The 18,709-nt window shown below is 34.7% G+C and overlaps 2 protein-coding genes across 2 annotated transcripts; one reads left to right on the plus strand and one right to left on the minus strand.

Moving 5' to 3' along the window:
• The first annotated feature begins 669 nt into the window (after positions 1-669).
• Prx3 (Peroxiredoxin 3) lies at positions 670-2,067 on the plus strand. Its single transcript, XM_073960635.1, has 4 exons — positions 670-856; positions 1,034-1,106; positions 1,183-1,324; positions 1,386-2,067. The coding sequence occupies exons 1-4, from the start codon at positions 824-826 to the stop codon at positions 1,846-1,848; spliced, it is 711 nt and encodes a 236-aa protein (XP_073816736.1). The 5' UTR covers positions 670-823; the 3' UTR covers positions 1,849-2,067.
• Positions 2,068-3,936: 1,869 nt separating this feature from the next.
• On the minus strand, positions 3,937-17,410 carry SF1 (splicing factor 1). The gene is made up of 6 exons (XM_073960634.1): positions 17,090-17,410; positions 15,682-16,244; positions 15,483-15,611; positions 14,533-14,608; positions 5,701-5,853; positions 3,937-5,631 (listed from the first exon to the last, which is right to left on the minus strand). Exons 1-6 carry the CDS (start codon positions 17,239-17,241, stop codon positions 4,476-4,478), a joined length of 2,229 nt encoding a protein of 742 aa, XP_073816735.1. The 5' UTR covers positions 17,242-17,410; the 3' UTR covers positions 3,937-4,475.
• Between the last annotated feature and the right edge of the window lie 1,299 nt (positions 17,411-18,709).

Here is an 18,709-nt window from a genome sequence, read left to right on the forward strand (position 1 = left end):
TTTTTAAATTCCAATAATTTATAGACATTTCATACTTGGTGTGTCTTTTAACTTATTAAATGTGGCTGAAACAATTTTTTCAGCAACTTTCGCTTTATACAACTGTCAAAATTTGAAACATTTGTAATAATTATTACAAATTGAAACTAACATTACAAACAAAAGCAACTTCCTATGTGGTTGTTGTTGAGTTGTGTTTGTTGTAGTACTTACTTTACCTGCTTTGATCTACCATGCTGTTTATATGTAATATGACCTGGTACCCCCCCTTGGTCCATATCTTGACCCTTTTATCACAATTATCAGTCATATTTCATAAATTAATACAGAAATATGTTAGTTTTCTTTGTTTAAAAAGAATTACTTGACACAGTGTACACAGTGTGAAAACTGTACTCAAAGACCAACCCATCTATAGCAGAAGGCGTTGATGATGAATGAATTAAGTAGTAGCGATGGTGTTGATACCACAGGACAAATCTCATTTTTAATGTCTACGATTTTTTAAAGATTTTATAAAATATATTGACGATTTTTTACTTTATTTGTCGATAATAACACGACTTTTTTATAGAATTGATATGGCAGCCCTGGAGACCGCTCAACAAATACATTCATAATGTGGCGCCATCTGTTGGCGGAATACTACATTAAACGAAAACAGCTGTTACTGTGTGAGCCACCCTAAATAATAGTTTCTGGGTTATTCTTGGATTTGTGTTGTTTTTGTGCAAGGAAATCAGAAAAAACCGGCCCAAAGTTTATCATTTCATCAGGAAATTTAGTGCTGCGCTCTCAACTACAGCAAATCGGACAAATAAACATGTCTTTCTTGGCCAGAACATTGTTAAGAACTGTAAGTAAAAACAGCATGAATTTGAAACTTGTTACAAATTAAGGGCAAGCAATAAGACGATTTTTTGCAAACTCCCCTTTAATAGTGTAAAAGCTATGCTAATTAACTGCAACAAAATTACGTAACCCCACGAAATTATAAACAAAAATTATGTGATTTACATATTTCTTCTTTTAGCTCCCTCAAGTTGGCAAACAGTTTGCCAAACAACAAAATGTGAACAACACATTCAAACGTCTCTTGCATCAAAGTAAGTATAGTCTGGTTGGAGAACCCGGAATGTGACTCACCGATGTAAAATCATCAATGTTTCTTTTATGTTGCAGCTTCCCCCTTGTTGGCTGTCAAAGTTCAACAACCGGCTCCAGATTTCAAGGGTATTGCAGTTTTAGGAAACGATTTCCAAGATGTTCAACTTGCAGATTATGCCGGCAAATATTTGGTTTTGTTTTTCTATCCCCTTGATTTGTAAGTTTGGCGTTGGAATTTTAAACCATACATATGTAACTTGTTTTCTTTTATATTTCAGCACATTTGTATGCCCCACAGAAATTATTGCCTTCAGTGATCGCATTCAAGAATTCAAAGATCTAAATGCCGAAGTCTTGGGTGTCTCTGTGGATTCACACTTCTCACATTTGGTCTGGTCCAATATGGAACGTAAGAATGGTGGTCTTGGCGGTTTGAAGTATCCTCTACTCGCCGACATCACCAAACAAATCAGTGCCGATTATGGTGTCCTTTTGGAAAATGAAGGCATTTCATTGCGTGGAACCTTCATTATTGATCCCAATGGCGTTGTACGCCAATACTCCATCAATGATTTGCCAGTTGGCCGTTCCGTTGATGAGGTATTGCGTTTAATTAAAGCATTCCAGTTTGTGGAAAAACATGGTGAAGTTTGTCCAGCCAATTGGAATCCCGAATCAAATCCTGATACAATTAAACCAGATGTCGAACAATCCAAAGAATATTTCAATAAGCATGGCTAAGTTGGTTTTTTTTTGAGTTGAGGGTGGTGTGAAGAACTTCTAAGAAATTCTTCATGCAACCAGCAGTGTAAGAAGGTGTTATCTCGATTTGGTTATTGAATAAAAAATTCAAGTTTTTCTTTAAGTAAATTTATGATTTATTTTATTTTTTGCTACTATCACTGTATTTGATGATATCTGAATGGATCATTTAAAAAATAAAAAGACCATTAGAAACCATAACATAAATGAATTGTCGTCTTTGTTTACATTGTTGCTCTTGAAGGCTATAGGCTTCGGGGAAACAAGAGGATGAATATAAGAGGAGTATTATTCCATAGAATACTTGACGGTGTCCTGGCTGTAGTACCGGTGAAAGCGCTAGAAGGTATTTCTTCCTGTGTTGCTTGAGTGGATACTACAAGGGGTATAACTGGGTGGTATTGTGATACTGGATGAATCACTGGATGACAAGCCGTGCGCACCCAAACGCTTGAGTATTTGTTGTGATTGCATTTATTTTGTAGAGTACCAAGCCGCACATAAACTTGTTTTTTTAGCATGTGGCTTATGAGTATCAAAATCAGCTACTTACGCATTTCTCTGCCCGATAAGACAGGATTTTGTTACGGATCGTATTAACAAGATTACGAACAAAGTTGCAAACAATTTTTGTTCAAAATAAGGGGTCGATTATCGATAGCAGTTATCGTTGAGTGAGTTGTCGGTTGTCAAAATTACTTTATGTATGGCAATCTTCAACTGAAGTTGCGAATCTCAGTTGACGAACCGGCTATTTTTCAGCAACCAGTTATTTTCAGTTGCAGTGAATATTTTCGAAGAAACAAGAAGTAAAATTGAAAGGAAAAAACATTTTCTTAACAATTGTTGATTATTAGCATGATTAATTAATTTTGTGTATCAAAAATATGGTGAAAATAATAAGAAATCAAGTGTTTGAAATATTAATTGATAAATTGAGTACAAATCCAATGTACACATGGGTTCCATCTATAAAAATAATTTTTTTTTTTTTTGTAATTTTGACTTTTTGGGCGAAGATCATTTCTTAATGATTTTTTTATTAATTTTCTCGTTTAGAGTTAAGCTTGATGATCGGAAATTATTTGCAAGTGAAAAAGGAAAGCAAGATTTTTGTTTTGTCTTTTTTCCTCCTCAGACAATTTTGAACCGATCCAATGTTGGCACAATTTGTCCTCTATCAAGTGGACAACTTCCTCCAATACGTTCAACAATGTAGATTGAGCCATGCAATTGTTGTAATCATCATGGGACTTTTGGAAACTACCCTCCGCAAAAAATCTCAACGCAGCGCACACTTTTAAAAGTGGGAGTATTGCTGTTGATCTGTAACTTACTTTGAAGTCATCCTTTACCGTTTCCACAATGTAAACTACGGCATCCTTTTCAATCGAAAATAAGCCTTAAACCTAAAATAATTTACTGATTATACAGATCTTTCCAACATGAGCTTCAACTTACAGTGCAGATGGCAATTCCAATGGATTCGACTTGTCCCTCAAATATCTTCTAAGAGATGTCATGTTCTATACATTTTCTTCATCATCAAAAAATAATTCCACTGTACTTATCATTTTAAAATAGTTTTTTTTTTGCGAATTGTGCCTTTTGGATTAATTTAGAGTTCACAAGTTTGCAAAAACACTGATCAATAGATGATAACACGTTTATCGGGAACCCAGTTGGGTTGACATCAATAATACAAAATTTCATCTCAGTTGTGCTGACAATTGACAACGCAACTCAAGTTTAGAGGCAATGCATAATCGACCCCTAAGACTAGTTGATTTATTAATATTTTATTCACATTTTCAACCCTTGCAAAATTTCTCTTGTTAGTGTTTCTGTATGACAGGAGTTTCCATATAATTGTACTAAAAATGGATCCCAGCACTGTTTGATATTGAAAGAATTTTTTCAAGTGCCATCGGGTGTTGTCGCAGAAAATAGTTTCTCGTTGGTAATTTTTCTCCTCAATTTTTTCATAGTAGTGTTTCTGAATTTACAGCAGTTTTCAAATATCAAATATATTTACCCATGAATCTAAATAAATAACAAAACACTATGTTTTAACGTCACTATAGTATGTTTTATTTGAAATTAATGTTATGTATATGTATGTAGATCATAATGTAGGATTATAATTGAGATGTCAAAGTCAGTAAAATAGACAACAGCAAAGAATTCATTTCAATTTTAAATTCCAGTTGTTTAACAAACTCTTTAGTATTTGTTGTGATTGTTTTTTGTTAAATAGCAAAGTGTAATCATGCTGTTGGTTGGGTCACGCTTACTCTACTCTGTATTAGAATGAATAACTAAATTAAAATTGCATAATTTCAATGAAAATTAAGGTTTATAGAAATTGTAATTCTTTCTATAGATTCTCAAGAAAATTAATTATTAAGTATAATTTATAAACAAAAAATAAACTAGCATACAAAATAAAATGTACTCTTTTTTGGGAAGAAGCAGAAAAATAAAATATTAATAAACTTTACTGACAAGAACAAAAATTGTTAAGTGTAGTTATCTGTTTGATTGCAGCACTTTTAAAGTTGCCGGACAATTGACGAATTAAATTGTTTTTTTTTTTCATCGCGCATTTATGATGGAGGTGGCGGTGGTGGGGGTTGTGCTAAGCTGCCAATGCCTGGGGGAGGGGGTGCACAAGGAGGAGGTGGTGGTGGAGCATAGGCCCCATGAGCTCCAGCACCCCATGCAGGGAATCCGGGTGGGGGCAATATACCCGGAGGTGCCTGCCATGGGGGTGGCAACAGTGGGGGCATTGGTCCAGTACCCGGTGGTTGAAGTGGTCCAGTACCAGGTGGTGGTGGTGGATCACCGCCTGGTGGTGGAGGCTGTGGTGCACTCATCCATGGCATTAGTGGTGGTGCAGCTGGTGTTGGTGGTTGGGTTGTTGGGGGTGGAGGAATCAAGGGGGGCATGGCCACGGGAGGAGGATTAGAAGTACCCCAAGCTGGTGGTATTGGTGGAGGTGGTGCCACAACAGCGTTATGAGGTGGTGGCGGTGCACTTTGTATAGCCTGCATTGTTGTTGGTTTCTTATCGAAAATGCTATAACCACGATTGATATGCACTTGGGCCAATGGATCAGGTGTAGTTTTGGGGGCAGCAGATGGTGGTGGACCTTCGCCCAGCTCAGCCATTAAGCTCAAATATTCCTCATCGATTTTAGCTTGAGAATTTTCACCTTCTTCACCTGGAGCAGCACCGGGGCGTTTGCTGCGACAATCCTTAGAAATGTGACCTGCTCCACCACAAGATGTACAAACAATGCTATTTGTGATGTTGGGTTTATCGGGGCAAAGCCATGATTTGTGTTCCGTTGAACCACAATTGGTGCAGCGAGGACAATCCGTTTCGCGTAAGGTGCCATTCAATTGGGCCAACTCCCTTAATTGCATGCGGCGCAAATCATTATGTCCCTCGGGTACTTCTATGCCCTGGCGTATAATATCCTTGATTTTATCAACTGCCTTTTTAACAGCCTCAGGATTGGAGGCAGTAATGAAGGCATGTAATGGCTCATCTTCACCCGCCATGGGTTGACCATCCTTGCGTCCAACTTTTCCTTCCTTGACCGAGCCTTTGCCTCGTATAATAATTTTGGCTCCAGTTTCCTTTTCAATGGCTTTCAAAGTATTGCCACGTGGGCCAATCAAGAGACCAACAAAATTAATATCTGGATGTTGCTCCTGTGGTATCAATACCTTATCAATGACCCTTGTAACTGGTGGCCTAAAGGAAACATTGCATAGACATTACATAAATCCGGAAAATAAATGTACATTTCCGTGGACAACTTACTTGTAATCTGCTGGCGGTTTAAAGTCAGGATTAACCGTTTGCATTTTCTGGATCAATTGATGTCTTTGATCTTCCAACTTCTTGCGATAACGAAATTCTCTCGTATTTAAACGCTTGCCATCAGAGCTATAAATTGGTTCCGGCGATGGAGACCTATTAAAGAAAACAGAAACAAAGTGGTAAAGAATTAGCAAATTATCTAAAAGTAGAACCCCTATTTTCACATTCTAAAATTGTAAGCTGAAAGTTTAAAATAAAATTATAATTAATTCCTAATTAAAATCCTGTAAAACGTTGATTAGATTAATATGAACATTATTGATTAGGATTATTAGAATTAGATAAAAACATCATCATCATTAGATTAGAATTATGTCACACATAAACCGCTGTCACTTCTCAATTCACAGCTCTTTGGCAAGATGAAGGTGGTAGGGGAAGGAAAAAGAAAAATTTTGATTAATATTCTCTATAACAACATATTTAATCACGTTTCTCTTTGATTTTGCGTTTTTACACTAAATACTCTTTTTTACTGACTGTGTGTGTGTGTTAACTTATTGTGGCCGTCCACGTTTTTTGTATTTTTATCTAGAATTTGAAAATTCTCTGTATTTTATCCTTTGAAAAAAGAAAATTGTATTTATTAGAAACATTATCATTAGCACAGTTTAACTAAAGTGGTCAGTACTTTTGCTTACATGTACAGTACAGCCGTGGTTTTGTATAGAGATCAGAGATCAATCACATTTTTATGGATCACATTTACTTCACCTAGATATTTTCAAGGAGGGAAAATTGGACAATTAGTTATTTACACTAAAAGAAGTAAATCGGGCCATAATTACCATATGACAACATTTATCCCTGTATGGAAATAATTATAAATATTATTATTACTGGGTCAATATATAAATCCCATTATTAAAAAAAAAACTACCACCAATTACCAAAAATAATCCATCTAATATCATAGGTTGCAAAAAATCCAAATGGTATTTTTTAAAATCGTAAAGTCAGTATTTGGGTGCCACCGTGGTGCAATGATATGCACACCCGCCTTGCACGCTGAAGGTCATGGGTTCGTTTCCCCGGCCATGCAACATCAAACATTTTTCAACGGTGCCAAACTACCCCTCAGTAAGACATTTCCTGAGTATTTCAGCCATGTAAAACTTCTCTGCAATTGGTGTCTTAGGACATGCCGTTCGGACTCGGCGATAAACTGTAGGTCCCATATTATTGAGCTAATATGTGTCGAGGTGCACTGATTGATATGAGAGAAGTCTCCATTGTCCCCCTTCTGGGATGTTTGTGGAACAATTATATAAAGTCAGTATTGATTGTCTAAGAAGTACAAACTATTATTTCCTATGATAAAATATACATAAGTGTAAGCTTGTGGCAAATCAATGTCACGCATTGTTGCTTAGTATGGATAATGCATCGCCTTTATGCTGCGTATTAATGAAGTCAGCCTATAAAATACTATGCCCAAACTCAAAAATTCTAAAGGGGCAATCATAAATATTCGACTACACATTTTTCAGATGTAGTTCGAAACATTCCAATACGTAATATTTCATTTGTAACACTGTGCAAGATTTTTGAGCCAATCGCGTGCAAACATCTTCTGTCCAGAATTTTATGAAAGTAGAGGACCAATAGGCATAAACCAAATGACCTCATCTAAACATGGTTAAAGATCGAATTTTTAAAACAAATCGGGGCTGTATCTCTGAAACCAATACGAATCTTGTTTTGACATCTGCAGCAAACTTGTAGATAAGAGCAAGAAGAAAATATTTGGAATAGTAATATCGAAAAACTGCATTCATTTTATAATATATAAAAAAATTCTATAATTTGTGTATATTTCGCAGCGTATCTCCCAAAATGTTAAATTCTTCTTAATATTATCTTTTGGGAAAATATTCTCTGAAATGTAATACTCAAGTCTTCAGATCATCATATTGTTGTAAAATGCCTCTATCGCATTATTTATAGCAAATTTTTCAACAACAATTTGGTAAATATTTCAATAATTCATTGAAATCCCCAACATGAGAATAAACAGCCTGTGTGAACATGTTTGAAATAAGTTTTGTAAAAAGTATGTTATGAAATTACCCCTTAAACAACGTGAAATAACAATTTTAGAGTTTCAGAATGTTCTGATGGTTGATGGTCACATTATTTGGAAAACTTTTAGAATGGTTACTTGATTCAACTTCCAACAGTTTAGTTGTTACTGACCAGAATTTCAGAAATTATGTAAACTTTTCTATATTTTAACGAGTTTGATGCGCTAGATATGCAGCTTTTCCTAATTCATCTGTCTGACACATAAATTCCACTACTTAAGGGCTACAATATTGCTGAAGACTGCAAAGCAAAATTCTTGTTAGTTTCGCAGATAAAGGTCCCATCACTGGAAAAAAGGCTCATTTTAGGTCGGTTTAGATCAAACCCGTTCGTGGGTATTGATTTGGTTACGAAGTTTTTCGGCAAATCACACACACGCGACCCGAACGCAAAGTAAGAGAGCAAATGTTTTGATTTTTTTACTTCAGTCTTGTACTGAATTTCATGCAAGCAGGTTGATGCCGCTTTATTTGTTTATTTTTGGGTACACAGAAAAGATTTTGCAGTTGTACAGCAAATATGTGGAGGGAAGAATTTGAAAATGATTTTTGTTTTGTATTAATATTTTTAATGACGCAGAATGCCTCGTCTGCAATGCAACAATAAAAAATGTATGTATGCTTAGAAAGTCTTAAAAAATCATTTTTATATACAATTTATTTTTTCTCTCAAAAAAATTAACATATGAAGAAAAATACTTTTCAAATTATGAAGTTATTTATATTATTTTTAATTTAAGTCATACAAAGCGAACGCGCCAACAATATATTTTTCATTTCACACTCAATATGAAAATCATCACCCTGTTCTGTCAGTGTAATTTTACCCACACATAAACAATTTAAGCGCTCGCTCTTCTTGGTCGGCTATGGTTTAGATGAGGCCATAAAATCTAAACCCGATCTAAGAACACAAAACCCAATTAAGGTTTTTGTAGTCTCAATGTGTACTTTCAGAAAATGTCCATTAGAAGTTGTTTGCATTTGCAGTGTTGCACAGTGTAATTCGAGTATTACATTTGTAATTCGAACTTGTCCATTTGTAATTCGAGTAAATCTATTTGTAATTCGAATTATTCCACTTGTAATTTGAATTATTCTATTTATAAATCTAAGGATTCCATTTGAAATTTGAATTATTCTATTTTTAATTCAAGTTATTTCATTTGTAATTCGAACTATTTAATTTGTAATTAGAATTATTCCATTTGTATTTCGAATTATTCCCTATGAAATTCGAAACAACAAAATGCAAAATTTTGGTTGCATTGGTTTTACATTTAGTTTTTCGAATTACAAATGAAATGATTCGAATTACAAACGGAATAAATCAAATTGCAAATGGAATAATTCGCATTAGGAATAAAACAATTTGAATTACAGATAAAATAACTCAAATTACAAATGGAATATTTCGAATTACAAACAGAATAATGCGAATTACAAAGGAATTAATTCAAAATACAAATTGAATAATTCGAATTAGCAATGGAATAATTCGAATTTCAAATGCATAAATTAGAATTACAAATAAAATAATTCGAATAATAATTGAAATGTTTCGAATTACAAATGGAATTATCGAATTACTAATAAGACGTTACGAATTACAACTGGAATTCTTATAATTCGGTTGTTTCCTTAGGACCCAAGAAATATACTACACCGTTGTAATCTGATACACAAAATCTACACATAATAGCTTTGTTCCAGAACAAAAAAGTTTTTACAGATTTTACCAGAAAAACCGTTTCCGTACACAAAAAGTTGTAAAATGTTCACTTCTCTTTAAACAAAAAGGGCGCTGAATTACGTACGCACTCTTTAAAAACTTTTTACTCGACAAATTTGAGCGTGTAAAAAATAGTAATATGGTTGCCGGCTTCTGATTGGCTGGTACGCCGACTTTGACATTCGTTCCAGTTTTTTTGACGTATTTTCCATTTTTTCGTTCCCGAACTATTTCAAAAAACTTTTGTGTTTTAAAAACCAAAAAACTTATTGATATTACTTCCATTTTCACAGCAGAGGCTGCAGGGATAATTGAAGCCATCAACTTCGCAGTATCAACCAAACAAAAAACTGTAATTTGTTCTGATAGTTTATCAGTAATTAAAGCTGTTTCTAATTTATCGAATATTAAATGGATTTCAGTTAATACAATCAGGGATGTATTATCTGAAAATAACAACATTAAATTATATTGGACACCTGGGCATGTTGGCCTCAAAGGAAACGTTTACGCAGATGAAGCAGCCAAAAGTGGATGTAGATCGCCACTAGTGTATGACACAATTATAGAAAAATGGATTTGAAAGCTCATATTTAATCCGATCTCCTTGATATTAGAGCTCGGAAATTATCTCTATTCAGACATAACCATTACAACCATGTCAATCCAACATGCAGCAAGCCCATTTACCCAACAAATATGGACAAAAAGAAAATACGACTATTCTCAAGGCTCCGTATGGGACATACTATCTCCACGCACCAACATCTCATTAACATAGACGTCAAAAATGCTTACCCCAAGTGCGGAAATATCTGTTCAGTAGAGCACATTTTACAATATTGCAACCGACTTTCGCATCTTCACCGCATCTGTCTTAACAACCAAGGACTGGATATCCTGAAATCACCGACATCTGCCAACATTGAAGCAATTTATAATTTTATATCAAAATCCAACATTATAATTTAAACTAAATACATTGTAACTTCCAACTATTACAAGTTCTAGCTGATGGCCACAGCAGCCAATGCTATATCTTGTCTTTTACTAACTCTGTATTTACTAAACTGTTAATAATAAATAAATAAATAAAAACTTTTGTGTGAGAATACTTTTTTTTACAGTTCTCTCTTTTAAGAGTTTTACTATTAGAAAATACGGGAACGAAGCTAATGTTGAACTTTTGTGTATCTACACAGTGCATATCGGATATAATAACTATAATACTACATAAAAAACTTAAACACTGATATGGTCCAATTACAAGCTTCTGCCGTACCGTCCACAGATCTTTAAGCTGGCGATGGTATGCTTGTTTAGAGCTTTCGAACCACAACCTCAGGAAGTATGAACTTCTTCAAGAAAACCATTAAGGCCAGCGTACATAAGCTGCTCTGCCTGATTGCCTTGCTTTCCTGCTTCATTTTTGACATAATAAAAATAAAAGAATAAAGAAGGCCGAGGAAATTTCTAACTGGGTTGCCCTTTTCTTTTTTATTCTTTTATCAGAAGTAAGCAAGGTAAGCAGGCAAGGCAGCTTATGTACGCAGGCCTTTATAGCTTCATAAGGTGCACTTGCTGCAAACAATTCAAAAGAAGTTTCTAAACATAACATTCCTAACTTTTGAAGATAAAAGCACCGCACGCCTTGGCTGCTGGTGTTCTTTTGTAGCGATGGATGGTCACGGAGTACGGCATTCACACTGCACCTTGTTACTGCCTGAAGAACTTCTTTAACCCACCATTTTCACATGTAATTCGAAGAATTTCAGTTTTATTTTAATTATTTCATTTGAAATTCGAATCATTTCACTTGTAATTTGAGAATTAAATTGAATTTTGAATTATTCAATTTGTAATTTGAGAAGTCCAATTGAAATTCGAATTATTTCATTTATAATTCGAATTTTGTCATTTGTAATTCGAACTTTTCCATTTGTAATTTGAATTTTTTCATTTGAAATTCGAAACAAACAAAATACAATATTTTTGGTTGCATTTTTTTATACTTGATTTTTCAAATTACCAATAAAATGTTTCGAATTTCAAATATAATAATTCTAATTTCCAATGCAATAATTCGATTTTCAGATAAAGAAATTCAAATTCCAAATGGAAAAGTTCAAATAACAAATGGAAAAATTCGAATTACAAATGCAGTAATTCAAATTACAAATGAAAAAATTAAAATTATAATTGAAATATTTTGAATTTCAATTGCAATTCTCAAATTACATGAAAAATAATTCATAATTCATGGTCTGTTCCAGTACTGCAAGAATCTACTAATTTTTACTATTTTTTTCCAATAACATAAAGGAAAAAATGTTATCGTAGTAAAAAGTAGTAGCCTCTTGCAGGTTATGGAACAGAGCATCAATTGGAATTCTGAAATCACAAGTGAAATGTTTCGAATTATAACTGAAATTCTTCGAATTACATTTGAAAATGGTGTAGAGGTTCTCGATTATATCTTTGGACCTCTCTCTCTCCCTCTCTAGATCATGAAGATCTCTCCCAACGTACATGGGTGGGGGAAGTCTGTCCACTAAATCGTGGAAGGGATGCTCTCGGCCATAACACCCAAAATGTTCAGGGGGAGTCTCGTTCCAGACGTCCGGGTGGTGAACTGTGTGGCGATGTATTTAGCGGCGGATATTTCCAAATTCCTATACGTATATGTAGACATTTAACTTATCACATATGTTACCGAAGATGAGACCTGGCACCAAGATCGTACAATAATCGGCATACATTACGATCTCTTTGCCGTATGGAGAGTTTAAAATTTAAAAAAGTAGAGGTTGAACAGTTCCGGAGATATCACACCGCATTGGAGAATTCCCAGTTTCACTCTACGGGTCTTGGACTTGAATTCTACTACGACTGTGGTCCACAAATATAGTTGTTTTTCATCCAATGTTTCAAACACGGTTGGAGATTGAAACCTTCTCCATATCCTCGAATAGCTTGGCATGGTTGACCGTTCCAAAAGCCTTCGATAGGTGAAGAGCCGCCATAACTGTTCTGTCACGCAGGCACCTGGTACAGTATAAGTGGCTAACGATAGATAGAGAACACTTGTTAAATACTTATCCCCGAGTTCGCCCAGCTGCTTAAGCATCCGCATTGGTCCGCTCGGGTGCTCTATAAACAGCAGGATAAAATAACACGCGCATATCTTTGGATCATGATGAGCTTCGTGGTGCGAACCCTGAAGGTCGAAGAGTTAGGGAACTTACTCTTCAAGTCACGTCTAATTCTACCTTAACGGCCGTTCTATTCGTGATTTAACCGTTGTCCACAATTTACTTCAGGTGGTCCATCCACTTTTTCGCTTAAGTTCGCCCACTTGCCTGTTTACTTGAAGACTAAGTTCCCTAACACTTGGATCTTCAGGGTTCGCACCACGAAGCTCATCATGATCATTTTCTAGTGCCGTCGCCCCTTCTGGAAAATTTTGACTAATTTCGGGTATTCGACCAGCGAGCGGTTGCAGCAGTGAGGCGGTGATTGATAAATTCTCTGAACATTTGCCAATCGTCTTTTCCATGGTTCAAAAAAAAAAAAAAAAAAATACGGTGGTCAGAGGTTATAAAGTCGGGTTATCGGTGTACGGAGATCATGATTGGAAAATGGTCCGAACCAAGGGAAATAACGGTTCCTGGCAAGTCGTTTATTCGACCGGGTGCCACAATGCCGATGTCTGGCGAGCTGTGGCGTCGTAGTAGCGTCTTCATTCACCGTGCAAAATGAATAGTGGGTAACAGTGGGTAGTAGTTATTGTTTGCATATACGCCTACGAGAGTTTTTAAGTATATTAGGGAAATTCCCATTCAAATAAATTCAACAACCATACTTATTGTTGAAGTGGATATTTGCCGATATGCTATATTATAGTCTTCCGTCTTTCGCGAAATCAAATCAAAATGTTTCTCGTGTCATTAACCGTACTATTCCCAAAGCCATTTCGTACATAAAACATAATAATTTCAGTGACTTTTAATATAATTCAAAGAATTGAATGGACGATATACGGTGGTCTTTGACACTTACATGAGAAGGTACGACAAATTCAGGGACTCCATTCAAGCATTAAAACGAAGACGTAATTTTTCATTTTTGTCGTTGGACGCCTCCATTTGCACAATGTAAACTTTAAAAACTTCGAAAAAAGATTGAGTTGTTCACAATGTAACCTCAATTTCCTAAATAACTAAAATAAAATGTTGGATTTATTTAGGATTAAGGATCCCGAAATCCCAATTCCTGTGTTTTAATTTTAAATGTGGTTTTATCCACATGTCGAACAAAAAACATCTATAAAATTGGTGGTTAAAATACAATTAATCAATTACGTATAATGACGTTTAAAGTTTTAATAATAATAATAATTTAATAAAACATTTTTTCCTAGAGTACGTTTTAAAATAATGGAAACGTAAGCTATAACCTGTTTATATCTTCTAAAAATGAAATTAAACTCCGATAATTTGAAACGACTTAAAAAATAAAATTTTAATTCATTTCAAATGGAAATTGGGTCCTAGCATAAACTGTTGGCATACTTTAATTCGACCTTGCATTAGATTTTTTGTAAGTTTTTACAGTTTCAAGTAGGTATATGAACATAAATTAATTGTTTCCTTTTCTCAGGGCATAAAGGCCAAAACTACTTTAAGCGGATTTAGAAATTCATCTTACAAAACCCAACTGTAGTTTAACTATATTTCGATTTTAAAAAAAAACCCGTATTTTACTAAACTTACAAAAATATTTCTAACTCAATAGTTACATTACTATGAATAAGATTCTCCCTTTGTTAAAAAAATCATCCATCTCGTGATTTGCTTCCACACATGCTTCCATTAAAAACTGACGATAAAAAAGTTCATAAGTACAAATCATATATAACAATAATAATCAAAAATAACTTAAACATATAATGCAAACCTTTCTTCTGGATTTTGTGGTATGCCCAAATCTCCGGTACGCAGCTTACGACTTATTTCCTCAATTTGAAGTTGAACTGTAATTAGAAGGTTGGGTTAGAAAAAAGAAGAAAGAAAAAAAGAGGCAATAAGCCTCATTATTAGTAAATTGTATATGGTAGTTATGCAAATATCAAATTATAAAATACAAATAAAACATATAAGATTTAACTTGGTTAAATATTATATCATTCCCGATTGTAGATGGGTTTATACAACGTTGTAGAGCTCACAATTCAACGAACGAAGAGATAACTGAGGAAAATAAAATTTATTAATATAATAAAATAAATGGGTCTAATGGTTTTTGCCAACAAAATTGTGCAACACCCTTTCTTTGGATATGTTCTTTTGTTTGGTTTTTTTTTTCAACAAGACCAACACTCTAAAAAAGAAAACTAAAACATTAGTAGTATTGCAGTGAATGTTTCTTAACAATGTGAAAACAAACTTCCGGAGCATTTCGTTTGTATTTATTTTTTCTTCTGATCCATTTGTTGGGTGAAAACGAACATTTTTGTTTTTGGTTTAGTTTTTATAAAGAAGTTGTTTGCCTTCAAAAAGAAAACGAAGAATGTTTAATAAGTTTTCAAGTTCACTGTAAAAGAATGTTTTGGAAATTTTTTGTTTAAATGTTCCATAACTGTAAAAGACTGGATCGATCCTTCTATAGCTTCCCCAATGGATGTAGCAGCCGGATGTTGCAGTTTGTGTTGCTGAGAGATGCCTGTCTAATTCTGTGTGTTCTAGTCTGCTTTTAAGGTTAATTGAATGTTGTTTTGAATGTAGGACTTACTTGATGTTGTTGTTGATGTTATCATATTAACTACTTACATAATTATTATCTTAATACTATACATTAATATACAATTTTAGAATTATATAAAAGAGCAAAACGCAATAAACATTTACCTAGATATGCTTCCTGCTGTTTTGGATCCAATGTTGGCGGCAAAATTGTCGGCATACCGGGTATAAAGGTTTTATCATTTTCAGTTCCACCCCAACGTGATTTTTTGCGGCGCTTTCTTTCACCATCCTCTGTAGTTGAATAAAAGATACATACATAAATGCATAGTACAAAATATAAAACAATTTTATTTTAACTTACGACTTCCACCGCCCTCTGTTGGTCCATTCGATGTTGAATCATTACTGTTGTTACAAGAGAACAATGCTGCAAAATTCTTTGCATTTGTTGTGCTGCTCATAAGTTCTTGTATGGTATGTGTTAAATCAAAACGACTATCGCGGGACACCTCTTCTTTAATGGATTCCAAATGCATACGTTCAGAGCGTTCTCTGGATACACTTCTATCCCGGCTTCTGCGGCTACTACGTTCACGACTTGTACGCGATTTGCGTCTATCATAACTACGACTACGCGAACGATCCCGATCCCTATCGCGGCGCCGATCTCGACTACGATCACGACGGCTACTACCACGTCGTGAATCATAATCGTCATATGTGCGTGAATGACTGCGTCGTGCCCGTGAATCACGATCTCTGTCACGTTTTCTATGATCGCGATCTCGACTGGAACGATCACGACTAGCACGATCCCGATCGCGACTTGTGCGATCGCGATCACGACTTGATCTTTTGTAATCACGATCGCGGCCACGATCTCTGTCTTTGTCCTTTTCGCGATCACGGTCTCTCGAACGATCTCTGCAAAATATAAATAATAAAATTTTGTATTAAAGTTTGATAAAAATAGGTTAAGAGGCAAAAATGAGTCCACAATGTTCAGACATATCGTCAAACTTTTGGGCAACCTTTAGAGGGGTACACGGTGCATGCACAACAAGGAGTCGGATCCCGGATCAAATAAACTATAAGCTCCATTAAAAACATATTTACACGATATGTTATTTTACATATGTGTTGTCACTTTGCATATACATTTTGTATATAAAAAGTGACAACCCATATGTAAAAAACATATCGTGTAAAGTACCCATAAGCAAACAGACAACATAGGTATCCCTAACACCAACCTCATATCGCACCGCAGCATCCCTAAATAGTTAAGCAGTTAATTGAATACCCCTCAATACGCCAACGAAAAAATGGTGTAAATTTGTTGTAAACGAGTCTTCCTTTCCCAAAAACATAACGATAATATAATTGGAATGTTATACAAAATCGATGTGCTCATATTTGTCATATTTGGCTCGGCTTTGTGGCACGATGCCAAACTTGTAAAAGTAGACCTTATATCCGACTTTTATTTAAAATAGCAGTTGGGAATCTTTTTTTGTGAGATAAAAGTATCGATTCATAAATTTTTGCGGACTTCAGGATATTTTTCCATTTTAATATCTGTGGTGAGTATGTATTTTCATGATTGGGGGTCTAATGTAGATGTGTACACACAATTTCACATAAGCATTCGTAAAAACCCAAACCCTGGAGGAAGAAGACAAAACTGTACCCCATTTTTTCAACAATATAATTTCTAATTGCAACATTAAAATTTCAAATATTAAAAAATGTATCATTAAATTACTTACTTTTTCCTCCGGTTACGGTCTTTATCCTTGTCCCTTGATCTAGAACGAGGAGAGCGTCTATGCCTTTCAGTTTTTTCATAATCATCATTTCCCATATTTATATCGTGACTATTTCGTGTTAAAGCAGTATCACCGCCGTGAAATTCACTCATTATTTTTCTGTTCTATTTCCACCAAAAATACACATAAATTTCTGTACCAATTAAAAACGTTTGCAAAAAGAAATGGAAAATGTCTCGACACGTTCAGAAAAAAGTGATACGAATTAATACGAGCTGTCGTTCAATTGAACTCATTTTGTAAAATTGACTATCGGAACCTGTCTTCAACGACGACCCCATGCTAGAGCTGGCAAAAAATCTATGGCACTATCGATAATATCGATTATTATTTAAATTTCTAAAGAGTTTTGGATTTTTTAATAAATTTTTAATTTTTTATTTTTCCTGTCATAATTAATTTATTTCGATAAATTCTCTCATTTTATCGTCGTTCTGAGAGTAATTTAAATTGAACAATGTACAAAAATCGTTGTTCGTTCTCAAAATTTTGTATGGGAAATGAAGTAATTGTATCGTAATTTGGTGTCGAACAACGAATAGAGAGCGAATTACCGCTAGTCTGAACATGGCATAACCTGAAATCCATTGAAATAAATATAAATTTCGCTTAGGTCATCTGGTCATCAGACCATCTGCTTTTTCACATGTATGACATCAGTAGTGGGATTCTGTAACTCATTTTTGCTGTTACGGACAAAAATCGGTAAAATTAAATCGCAAAATTATGACTAAAATCATAAAGAAAAGTTGTCATCACTGTTTGTGTCGGTAGAGGCTAGCGACTACTTTTTATTCATCGTTAACTTACCGAAAATTTTCGTTAATTATCGAAATTATAAGCATTTTAATTCTACCGACAATTATCGATAACAGCAAAAATGTGTTACAGAATCCCACTACAGCTGTTCTGCATATTAAGCTGGGTACACATTGTCAGTTTTGAATGACAGCTTTGTTGTTGCTTGCTAGTGTGGCCGTTCATTTTTGTCATTCATCATGCAATCGCAAAATATTTTGTGGTTGCTGGACGGTTTGACAGTTATCGATAATTGCGAAATATCGACATTCAAAACTGACAATGTGTACCCAGCTTTAGGCCGCCATCAGACCATCTGCTTTTTCACATGTATGTTGTCACTTTGGGTATACTAATATACAGAACAGCTGATGCCATACATGTGAAAAAGCAGATGGTCTGATGGCGGCCTTAGTATACCCAAAGTGACAACATACATGTGAAAAAGCAGATGGTCTGATGCAGAGTACGTAAAAATACTTTAAATAAAATTTCCAATCGTTTCGTTTCGTATTTTCCATAGGAACAGTACAAAACGAAACATAACCCTCGTTGGCCGAGCTCGCTGTTTAGTTTCGTTTTGTTTACATTCGTGAGTATGAACAAAACGAAAAGCGAAAAGTACTCAACTCCACAACAACAGATAGAAAACTAAATAGTACTTAACACATGTGAATAAATCAAAAACGTTTGGTGGTTGATAAAATTCACTGTGGTGTGCTGAACTTATAGGGTTGTTAAGCAATCACATGTGTGTGTGTC

This window comes from Musca autumnalis, unplaced genomic scaffold (assembly GCF_047663935.1).
Source record: "Musca autumnalis isolate F117 unplaced genomic scaffold, ASM4766393v1 scaffold_1, whole genome shotgun sequence".
NCBI lineage: Eukaryota > Metazoa > Arthropoda > Insecta > Diptera > Muscidae > Musca > Musca autumnalis.

Coding starts and splice junctions, on each gene's coding strand:
- Prx3 (XM_073960635.1), top strand. CDS start 824: ATGTCTTTCTTGGCCAGAACATTGTTAAGAACT. Junction 1,107..1,182: donor CAAACGTCTCTTGCATCAAA/GTAAGTATAGTC, acceptor TTTATGTTGCAG/CTTCCCCCTTGTTGGCTGTC. Junction 1,325..1,385: donor TTTTTCTATCCCCTTGATTT/GTAAGTTTGGCG, acceptor TTTATATTTCAG/CACATTTGTATGCCCCACAG.
- SF1 (XM_073960634.1), bottom strand. CDS start 17,241: ATGAGTGAATTTCACGGCGGTGATACTGCTTTAACACGAAATAGTCAC. Junction 14,609..15,482: donor ACAGCAGGAAGCATATCTAG/GTAAATGTTTAT, acceptor TTCTAATTACAG/TTCAACTTCAAATTGAGGAA. Junction 5,854..14,532: donor CCACAAAATCCAGAAGAAAG/GTTTGCATTATA, acceptor TTTCTTTAATAG/GTCTCCATCGCCGGAACCAA.